The sequence below is a fragment of the Cryptomeria japonica genome, chromosome 4 (genome assembly GCF_030272615.1).
Source record: "Cryptomeria japonica chromosome 4, Sugi_1.0, whole genome shotgun sequence".
In the NCBI taxonomy this organism is placed as follows: Eukaryota; Viridiplantae; Streptophyta; class Pinopsida; order Cupressales; family Cupressaceae; genus Cryptomeria; species Cryptomeria japonica.
In genome coordinates, this window is record NC_081408.1 from 612061552 (window position 1) to 612072940 (window position 11389).

General features: G+C 34.6%; 1 protein-coding gene across 1 annotated transcript; it reads left to right on the forward strand.

Annotated features, from left to right (window-relative positions):
- Positions 1-1766: 1766 nt before the first annotated feature.
- Positions 1767-3890, forward strand: LOC131875253 (uncharacterized). Its single transcript, XM_059219326.1, has 3 exons — positions 1767-2232; positions 3004-3506; positions 3627-3890. Exons 1-3 carry the CDS (start codon positions 1767-1769, stop codon positions 3888-3890), a joined length of 1233 nt encoding a protein of 410 aa, XP_059075309.1.
- The last annotated feature ends 7499 nt before the right edge of the window (positions 3891-11389 follow it).

Here is an 11389-nt window from a genome sequence, read left to right on the forward strand (position 1 = left end):
TATGATATCCACGCTTTAGCTTTTGCCATGGCTACATGTAAATTGACATCCAAGCCAACCAAAAAGTCTGGACAATTGTTTTGCATTTTTGGGCAGATGAAAAAAGGTATTTTTTTTCATATTGCTTGTTTTTGGCCTCTCACAATCCTGTGTATACCCAATGTTCAATTTTATTAACACATTTTCATACATCAGTTAAAAATTTTCAACTTAAAGGTTATACCAATGAACTTAAATTTGACTAATTCTAAAGTATGAAATTAGGTTTAAATTTGGAATTGTTCAATGTATTAAAAAATAGTTAAATAATCTAATTTTCTTTTTAGATAATATTTTGTTAAAACCTTATAAGATAGAAAAGAAGATTTGAATGTACTAAGTTTGAAGACTACATACACATGGACATTATTATGAAATAGACACTAATGAGATTGCATGACCAAAGATTCAACATGCATATGTCCAAAGATTCAACATGCATATGTGGTTTCCATATTTTATCTTCAACTTTATGATGCATCGTCATAGCCAAGGGCTTGCAACAATTTTTGTAAAAAAATGCTTATTAAAACATACCAACCACTATTGAAAACCTATGTGCACACCCTCCCAACACATCATTAGCTGAGAAGCTTATGCACTGCACGTCTTCAATGTGAGATACAAATAACATTTACCACAACCTTATACCTACATCAACAATTTACAATTTTTTGTGAGTGAGTTATTGAAAAACTCTTTTGTGCAAAATATTACTTGTATAGATATGAATGGCAACATCAAAGAATTGCACATGTATATGGATTCGTTCTAGAATGCACCAGTCATTGACAAACTTGATTAAAAAAAGAACACTAAAAGCAATAACATTCCTTGACATTATGAATATATACTTGTAAAAACATTTTGTCGAATTTATAGTTTTAAACTAATTTACATTTATTCATATTTATATTTTTAATTTTAAAATCAATTCACCATTACAAATAATTCTCACAAATAAATGCACTTTTTATATTTTGTAATTTGTACCTTCCAATATATTAATCAAAATATATTTTTTACACTTCATTTTGATGCAAGTACTAATTTAATAAATATGATTAAATATACACTTTAATATTTGATTAAACAATGATTTATTTTCCTACTAAAACCAACCAACTAAATGTGCTCTAGCGAAGGAGAGATAATTGAAGAATTGGAAGCAATACTTTGGATAAATCATAGATGACTAGGTAAATATTGATTTTATCCTTTGAATAAAGGGAAGAATAAAGTTAGGGATGGCTTTAAATAAATGTGAAGACACAAATATATGCTAACTTCAACCGTACCAATTTAGGAATAGCTTCATAACGGGCTCCTAAGAAAAGAATTGGATTCGAAGATAAAGCCTCTTGGATGCCAACGCTTAAGAACAAAAGTAAATATCGTACACGATTGCTTATTGCGTTTGATTATTCGGAGAATAAAGCCAGCTTCCCTTAAAAACTGGGAGGCTTAAATTTAAAGAAGTGGTCACAGAGTTTAACTAAAAGGAAATTGATAGAGGATATTTTGTGGAGTGTGTGAATTTTGTTCTAGTTTTTGTCTTGGTTGGGATTTTTTCTCATTTAAAAATGGGTCTAACTTTAGAGGTTTAGTGGTTAATGACTTTTCTACTCAAAATTATAAATAGGGAAGTTCTTCAAAAATAACATTTGGCTTTAGGCTATATTTTTTTCCAAACTTACATGGATCAATGTTGTTTTGTCTCCAAAGGAATGAACAAAAAGCTGTACGAAGCAGCCAAATCAGGGAACATACAAGTTCTTAATGAGTTTGGGCGGTTGCAAGGCGTTGCGAATAAGGTAACGCCAGGGGGAAACACTGTGCTACATATTGCCGCCTATCATGGCTCTCTTCATTTCGTAAAAGAGTTGGTTCGACAGGCAAATGCCAATCCAGGTGATGGGATGATATTTTTAAAAGCTAAAAATACGGAGGGAAATACAGTGTTGCACGAAGCGGCATTAGGAAGAAAGGAGGAAGTTGTGAATGCTTTAATGCATTCATGCTCATATTTGCTAAATGAGATCAATGCAGCAGGTGAAACAGCTTTGTTTAAAGCTTGTGAGGGAGGCCATGTCAAGATCATCGACATGTTGTGTCTTCTGACATCTAGGGAGTGCAACCGCAGATTCGATGGCCAAACGCCTTTACATCTTGCAGTCTCTCAATTGAATATAGGTATGTTGTTCTTTGTGGTTGATCTGCGATCCATAAACAATGGAAATGTTCCACTTTTCTTATAATTTGAGATAAAAAAAAATTTTGAAAGGTTTTAATTCTTTTATGAGATAAGAAGATAAATAGAGAAAGCTCAATCCATATCAATAAAAAATAAGAGGAACGAATCTGTATAAGGGTTTTTTGGAAAAATTAATTGTTCTTGAGCACTCTCCTCACCTGTCAGTAATTACCGTTTACATTGACAGTGAATTAAATGTTGGTACGTAAGTTTGATTTTTCAATTTGAGAAAAGGAAATATTGCTTAATCTGAAGTAAAGTTGTTGAGCTCTGAGTAGAGTAAAGGAATGTTTGTAAGTGTGCAGTGACCAGTAGATAGCTCTATTAAAAATAAAGTCGGTGTAAAGGAAATTTGCATATCCCAGCTATTTTCTTTTTTCCTTTTTTTCCAGTTGATGTGCAAACAGAATGGCAGCTCTGTGTGTTATATTTTTTTTTAAATATTTATTTCCATCATTTCATATAAGAGCATTATGTTCTTTGTGTTTTGGAATCTATATCCATCATTTTTTTGGATGTGCAGATGTAATTTAGTTTTAGTTACTTACTTTATTATTAAACTTTGATTTATATGGGCTTTAATTGAAAATCAGGATTAAATTAAAATACAACGAAATACACCAGTCTTCATACCACCTTGATACAGATACTGTTAAAAGACCAGTACAAACTCTGCTCTGAATTTCATTTCTTCTTTTTCGGTGGTGCAGATGTAATTGAAGTGATTTTAGATAAGAGACCTGAACTAGCCAGAGAAGTAGACATTATCAACCGAACTCCGTTGCATATGGCTGTGTTATTTCAATTTCCAGTTGGGATAATTCGAGTGCATTCAAGTAAACGCAAGAACATTAGCCTAGTTGGAAAGCTACTTATAGAAAATGATAATGATGAGCTTTGTTACAAAGTGGACCAGAACAAGGAGTCTGCACTCCACGTTGCAGTGAAAGAGGGGAATGCAGCATTAGTGAAAGAGATACTACATCACAGCCGCGACTGTCTAGAAATGGTAGACAAGGATGGTAGAAATGCCTTACATCCGGCCGTTAGCAATGCTATTGAGATATTTCATAGAGTTGGAGGAAATTCTCTAAAAGCTATAATATTCTCGGTAACTTCAGAAAGACTGATAAATTGCATTGATAAGAATGGGCAAACAGCATTGTATATTGCACTAGAGAAGGGGAATGAAGACCCACATCTTTATAGGAGCGTAAGTGATTTGATTCTAAATTAACTATAATGTTAGCTTTTTTAGAGTTAACATTAACCTGATTGATAGTCAAAATTATTTTTCAATATTTAAATTTAAAATGAACTGATCTTAATGCAGATCATAACATATTTACATAGATGTGGTGGTGTAAAGAAGATATTTGATACGGGCTCAACAACCATCCTAACAACTAAGGCCATAAGTTGGAACCCAGATGTCATATCTGTGAGTGCAGTCCTAATTGCCACTGTTGCTTTTGCAGCTGCTTTCACTATACCAGGAGGTACTGACACCCAAGGGCAGGGCCCACCAGCCCCTATATTGGTCCGTACTTATCTCTTCAAGCTATTTGTGATCTTTGACACACTGGCCCTTTGTTAGTTCCTCCCTGCAGGAAACTATAGCGGAGGCTCTGTGTTTCTCTAGTGATTAAACATTTCCCCTGCAGCCAATCACAAGCCAGTTTCAACTATTGCTAATATATATTGTGAAGATTTGAGACTCGAAAATGCTCACAAATTAATTAAGAAAAAACTTAGTGGCCTGCTATTGGCCTCTGCAGAATGTCAGAGACAAAAATGCGAGTTTCTATACAAGAGAACTCACAAGATACAATGTCTTTGTCAAAAATTGCAGGCGTTATTAATATGTCTGACAAGTAAGAACAATAGATTACAGCGATGTTTTATTCAAGTGTAGAGTATGCCCATCTGGCTTGAGATGAACAATTGGTGATTGAATTTTTTGCATGCAAAGTGAGAGGCGACAACACTCTTTACATGGAAAAAGTGTCTTTATCATCTAATATTTTTCAAGCTTGTCTTCATATCCTGCGACTGAGTTTAGCAACCATGACAACTCTTTCTATTTCTTCAGCTACAGTAGAACCATGAGCAAACAAGCAAATATACTTTAAATGGCGTATCAATCCATTTGAATAATTATGATGGGGAGGCACTGGTGCAGAGCACATCCTATGAGGATTGGTTCATTAACACACCAGCAATGAATTTATCTTCCCTATTGTAGTTTGGAATCTGTATCTAGTTATCCTCTTGCAATAGTGGGATTTTTGCTCCTTTTACATCGAAAACGCATGGCAGATGCACGTGAGCTTAAGGAAAGAGGCACCCGAATTATTTGCCAAGCTACCATAGCCCAAGGAGCACCCTTAAACGGTGACAACCAATAACTCTTAAGGTTTGTGTAATGTTTCCCATTACTTATTTTAATCAGATAAACTGCACAGTTTTTAGGGTAAATATTGTGTGAATGTTTTTTATCTATCTGTTTCTTTGGTCTCTCTTTGGTTTTAAGAAAATGAAAAAAAAATACTAAAATGGTTTCCATTTTCTTAGCAGTTTCCTAGCATTGCTTCATAATCATATCTTGCAGATACTATGGAGTTTTGATGGGTGCATTCTTATTCTTCTGCTAAACCCTACCCTAGATGTTTAATATTGTAGAAATAAAAACTTACATTGGGATCCATACCAGTGTGCAGCACCACATCCATCTTGATCAACATCCATCTTGATCATTTCAGATTGACTGTTGGTAGGCAGAGTGAAACTACTAGCGAAATCCTTGATTTCAAGAAAGAAGTTTTTTAGGCGAGTGATAATTAGTAGTCTACGGTTGTTGCACAACTTTATTTAGATCTTAAAAATTGTTTCAAAATTCTTGGATTGTAAAAAAGCACTTCAAATTTCCTTTTGCGTTATCTTTATACATTGAAAGCATCCATAGCATTACTCTTCTACGTATGCAACTAGTTTGTGCAATTCACACAGAGGTGTTTATCATTGTTGTTCTGTTTTTATTTCTTCTTATAAATTTTAATATTTCTATATTTTTATCATCTTGTTCCTAAAGATTATGAATAGGTATTGGCTTTCCTATTTTTTAAAAATACATGCTTATTTTGTTGGAAAACTAATCCCAACTGCCTCATTTATTTCTGCCACCGTAAATCCTTATTTTTGGCCCCCCAACAAATTTTGCAAATTCTCACGTGTGAGATTTTATTCTCCAGCTAATATCATTTAATCAATATTTTGAAATTTGCAAGAGAGGAAAGGTTTTGGTAAAAATGTAAATCTATATCTTCTTAGACAAGACTTCCCAGCTAGCAAAATTAAAATGCATTTACTTTTCTCCTTGGTTGGATCATACGAAACTTCTAGAAATGTCTTTGTTTTTTTAATAGAAGTTTAGTGGTCATTTTGTAGTTAGTTTTATTGGAGATAATGAGAAGAAAAGAGTGCAGAGCAGAACAACCACACATTTTCTATAACAACAACTGAAAGAGACATCTAGTGCTGTAGCAACAGCCAGTCAGACACAGGGGAGTTTAAACTGTTTTATTTTTTAGAACAAATTTGAAAGCAGCAGCTTTGTAATTTTCTATTTGGTGTAGATCTTGTAAACATTGGTTTATGAATATAAATAGAAAAGGAATTTGGGCAAATTCTGTGTTTAAATTTCACTGCACTGTTTCCTTTTACTGCTTTGTTTTTTCTTTTCATGTCCTCTGCCTCATCCTTCATGTGGTATCAGAGCCAAAGGTCAGTAAGCTGGAGGTTGTTTGAGTTGAAGTTTCTTTTAAAATTTCAAGGAGTTTAAAGATTTACATAGCCAACAATGGCAAGCACAAGCACAAGCTCTACAAACCCATAGATTCCACAATTTAATGGCAAGAACTATGACTACTGGGGCAGTCACAATGAAGACATTGTTTTGTGCTCAAGATTTGTGGGAATTTGTTGAGAATGGCTACCTAGAACCAGTAGATACAGCAACATATAATGCATTGTCTCAAGTAGATAAAGACTTTCTGAAGGAAAATAGAAAGAAAGATTCAAAAGCCCTCTTCTTAATCTTCCAAGGAGTCAATGAAAGCATTTTTCCAAGGATTCAAAGTGCAACAAAATCCAAACAAGCTTGGGATATTCTACAAATAGCATACCAGGGAATGGACAAAGTAAATACAGCAAAACTACAAATGTTGAGAAGAGACTTTGAGACCATACTAATGAAGGAGAATGAATCAATAGACTCATTTTTTACACAAATTATTGGACTGGTTAATCAAATCAGATCTCATGGTGAGGCACTTGAAGAAAGAAGAGTAGTTGAGAAGATACTGAGAAGCCTACCTGCAAGGTTTATGCCAATTGTTGTAGCCATTGAAGAGACTAAGAATCTCTCTCAATTTTCAGTGGATGAATTATAGGCATCACTCATTTCACATGAGCACAGGCTTAGTAGAACAACAAATTCATCATTGGAGCATGCCTTCAAAACACAAGCTACAATTAGCCATGGTAGAGGCAGAGGAAGATCAAACTCAAGAGGAAGAGGAAGAAATTCATATAGAGGTGGAAGAAGCAGCCCATCAGACTTAGGTGGAAGAAGTAACCCATCAACTTCAAGTGGAAGAGGCATCAACCAAAATTTCAATCATAATCAACCCCAAGATCAAAGGTATGATAAGTCACAAGTCCAATGTCATTATTGCAAAAAATATGGACATTATTTGAATGAATGTAGAAAGAAACAATATGACAATAGGCAGCAAAATGCAAATTTTACTAAAGAAAATGAAAATCAGGGCAGTATGTTTTTAGCTTGTAATGTTGCACAGGAACCACAAAAGGATGTATGGTTTTTAGATTCAGGATGCAGCAATCATATGACTGGAAACGCGGAACTATTTTCTAGTTTGGATAAGAATATAAAATCAGATGTCACATTAGGCAATGATAACAAAGTTTCAGTAATGGGGAAAGGAAAAATTAATATTCTAAGTAAGGAAGGGAAAAAAAAGGTTCATTTCAGATGTATATTTTGTCCCTGGATTAAAACACAATTTGATGAGCATTGGGTAGCTTATTCAAAAGGGATATAGAGTATTTTTCAAAAATGAAGAATGCACAATCTTAGATAAGTACCCCAACAATCAACTTATTGCAAAAGTAAAAATGACAAATAATAGAATGTTTCCCCTTAGGATACACCCAGATTTGAAGGCAGAATTTTCTTAAACACAACAATGAACAAACAAAGGGAAATGTGCAACAGTCACCCAAACAATATTTCAAGCTGAAATTAAGGATGAAAATTGGTTATGGCATTTGAGATTTGGACACTTAAACTTTGGAGGCTTAAATCTATTGCATAGAAAGAACATGGTAAGGGGATTGCCACTCATAGAGAAACCAACAAGATTATGTGAAGGTTGCATTCTAGGCAAATAGTATAGGGAATCATTCCCAATAGGAAAGTCAATGAGGGCAGTAGCCCCATTAGAGATTGTCCACTCAGACTTATGTGGTCCTATGCAAACATCATCAATTGGTGGAAGATATTATTTCATGACTTTCATTGATGACTATACAAGTAAAACTTGGGTCTTTTTCTTGAAACATAAGGATGAGGCATTTGATTACTTTCGCCAATTCAAGGCCCTTGTGGAGAAGCAAAGTGGATATTATATCAAAGCATTAAGAACAGATAGAGGTGGTGAGTATATCTCAAATGAATTCCAAAGATTTTGCAAGGATAATGGTATTCACAAACAATTTACTACAAGGTACACACCTCAACAAAACAGTGTAGCTGAAAGGAAAAATAGAACAATTATGGAAATGGCAAGGAGCATGCTAAAAGCAAAACATTTGTCAAATGAGTATTGGGCTGAAGTTGTCTCATGTGCAGTCTATATAATAAATAGATGTCCAACCAAGAGTCTAAAGAATATGATTCCGGAAGAAGCATGGAGTGGAAGAAAACAAAATGTTGCTCACATGAGAGTGTTTGGATGCGTGGCATATGCGCATGTCCCAAATGAATTAAGAAAGAAGTTGGATAGCAAGGGAGAAAGATGTATATTCGTGGGATATAGCGAAGGATCAAAGGCATATAAACTATACAATCCAATAACCAAAAGGGTAATAATCAGCAGAGATGTGCAATTTATTGAAGAGGAAGCATGGGATGGCACCTTAGAGAAAACAATTAATGTAACAACAAGCATACAACAAGAAAATGGAGAAGAAATTATACCAGCAGGTATTCCTCCAAATGTGACTCCTCCCACTCCCATTCAAAGTCAGCAAAGTGGTCCTCAAATGACACCATCATCAAGCACAAGGATAGCCTCACATATTCAAGCAAATACTCCTTCAAGTAGACAACAAACACCAACAACAATAGGAACTCATAGTGCAGGCCCATCAAGTCCACATTCTATAAGTTCAAATTCAAGTGACACGTCAAATCCAATATTGGCAAGCATGAGAAGACAAAAATTCAGAAGTTTAAGAGACATTTATGAGCAAAATGAAGGTGAGAATAACACAGGTCTAAATTCTCTTTTTGCATTATATTCACATCTTGATGATCCCATTCATTTTGAAGATGCAATTAAGGATGACAAGTGGATAAAAGCAATGGATGAAGAAATAAATGCAATAGAAAATACTAAAACTTGGGAGTTAGTGAGTATTCCAAAAGGAAAAGAAGTTATGGGTGTAAAGTGGGTGTATAAGACAAAATGCAATGTAGAAGGAAGGATTGAAAGGCATAAAGAAAGATTGGTTGTCAAGGGATACAAACAACAACCAGGTAGAGACTATGATGAAACTTATGCTCCTGTTGCAAGGATGGAAACAATAAGGGCAATCTTGGCTATAGCAGCTCAACATAAATGGAAGGTATATCAAATGGACGTAAAGTCAGCATTTTTAAATGGAGTATTAAAAGAGGAGGTGTATATAGAACAACCACTTGGTTCTGAGGTTCAAGGACAAGAAGACAAAGTGTATAAGTTGAAAAAGGCACTTTATGGTTTGAAGCAAGCACCATGGGCATGGTATAGCAGAATTGACACATACTTCTTGAGCAATAATTTTAACAAAAGTGATGGTGAGCCCACTCTCTACATCAAGGAAGGTGATGGTAAGATCTTAATTGTTGTTTTGTATGTAGATGACTTAATATTCACATGAAATGATGATAATCTCATTGCTGATTTCAAAGAAACAATGAAAAGTAAATTTGAGATGACTGATCTAGGGTTGTTAAGATACTTTCTAGGAATAGAAGTGCATCAAAAGAAGAATGGTATTTTTATTTGTCAATCAAAGTATGCAGATCAGATCTTGAAGAGGTTTAAAATGCAAAATAGCAAGTTTGCTCCAACACCAACAACCACAGGTCTTAAATTGAGTAAGGATGATTGCAGCAATAATGTCAATCCAAACCTTTACAAAAGCATGGTTGGAAGTTTAATGTATTTAACTGCAACAAGACCTGATATAATGTATGAAGTGAGTTCAATTTCAAGGTTTATGGAGACCCCAAAGGAGACACACTGGTTGGCAGCCAAAAGAATACTGAGATATGTTAATGGAACAAAGGCATATGGAATCTTGTATGGTGCAACAAATCATTTCAAGTTAGTTGGCTACACGGACAATGATTGGGCAGGCAGTTTAGATGATAGAAAAAGCACATCAGGTTATGCATTTCATTTGGGTTCGGGAGTTGTTTCTTGGGCTTCCAAGAAACAACCAATTGTTTCACTTTCTACAACTAAATCTGAGTATATAGTAGCAACAGGGGCAGCATGCCAAGCCATATGGATGAGAAGGATATTAAAAGATTTAAGACATGAACAAAAGGGGGCAACTACAATATTTTGTGATAACAATTCAGCAATTGCACTATCCAAGAACACAGTTTTCCATAAAAGAAGCAAACATATTGATACAAGGTATCATTTTATAAGGGAACTAATCAATGATGGTGAAGTTATTTTGGAGCATTGCAGGTCTGAAGAACAATATGCTGATATTTTTACAAAGGCATTGGCAAGAGATAGTTTTGTTCATCAAAGAGACAACTTGGGCATCATGGATGGCAACAGTTGTGATTAAGGGGGAGTGTTGGAAAACTAATCCCAACTGCCTCATTTATTTTTGCCACCGTAAATCCTTATTTTTGGCCCCCCAACAAATTTTGCAAATTCTCACATGTGTGAGATTTTATTCTCCAGCTAATATCATTTAATCAATATTTTGAAGTTTGCAAGAGAGGACAGGTTTTGGTAAAAATGTAAATCTATATCTTCTTAGACAAGACTTCCCAGCTAGCAAAATTAAAATGCATTTACTTTTCTCCTTGGTTGGATCATACGAAACTTCTAGAAATGTCTTTGTTTTTTAATAGAAGTTTGGTGGTCATTTTGTAGTTAGTTTTATTGGAGATAATGAGAAGAAAAGAGTGCAAAGCAGAACAGCCACACATTTTCTATAACAACAACTGAAAGAGACATCTAGTGCTGTAGCAACAGCCAGTCAGACACAGGGGAGTTTAAACTGTTTTATTTTTTAGAACAAATTTGAAAGCAGCAGCTTTGTAATTTTCTATTTGGTGTAGATCTTGTAAACATTGGTTTATTAATATAAATAGAAAAGAAATTTGGGCAAATTCTGTGTTTAAATTTCACTGCACTGTTTCCTTTTACTGCTCTGTTTTTTCTTTTCATGTCCTCTGCCTCATCCTTCATATTTGTCTGTATATTTAATTCTTTTATACGATTTTCATATATCTTTCATGCAGAACATTGAGGGATTGCTTTTATTTTGAAGATTAATGCACATTATTGTTTTGGTGTTGTCTGGCATGTAGACGACCAAGATGCTCTACGATCTTAGGAACCTTTCTTCTTATCTTGCTGTCTTGAAGGGTCATACGGGTATGATAAATGGTTTTGATCAGATCGATGATTTATGGCCATGGCTGCATCAACACATAAATATCTTTAACCGAGCAATCATGAAGCCAATATTTTGTGATGTTGATATGCTTGAGAT

Bases quoted from the DNA above. Each gene is read 5' to 3' on its own strand.
- LOC131875253 (XM_059219326.1), top strand. From the start codon at position 1,767: ATGAACAAAAAGCTGTACGAAGCAGCCAAATCAGGGAACATACAAGTT. The intron at 2,233-3,003 runs GTATGTTGTTCT...TCGGTGGTGCAG, and splicing joins AGTCTCTCAATTGAATATAG to ATGTAATTGAAGTGATTTTA. The intron at 3,507-3,626 runs GTAAGTGATTTG...ATCTTAATGCAG, and splicing joins ACCCACATCTTTATAGGAGC to ATCATAACATATTTACATAG.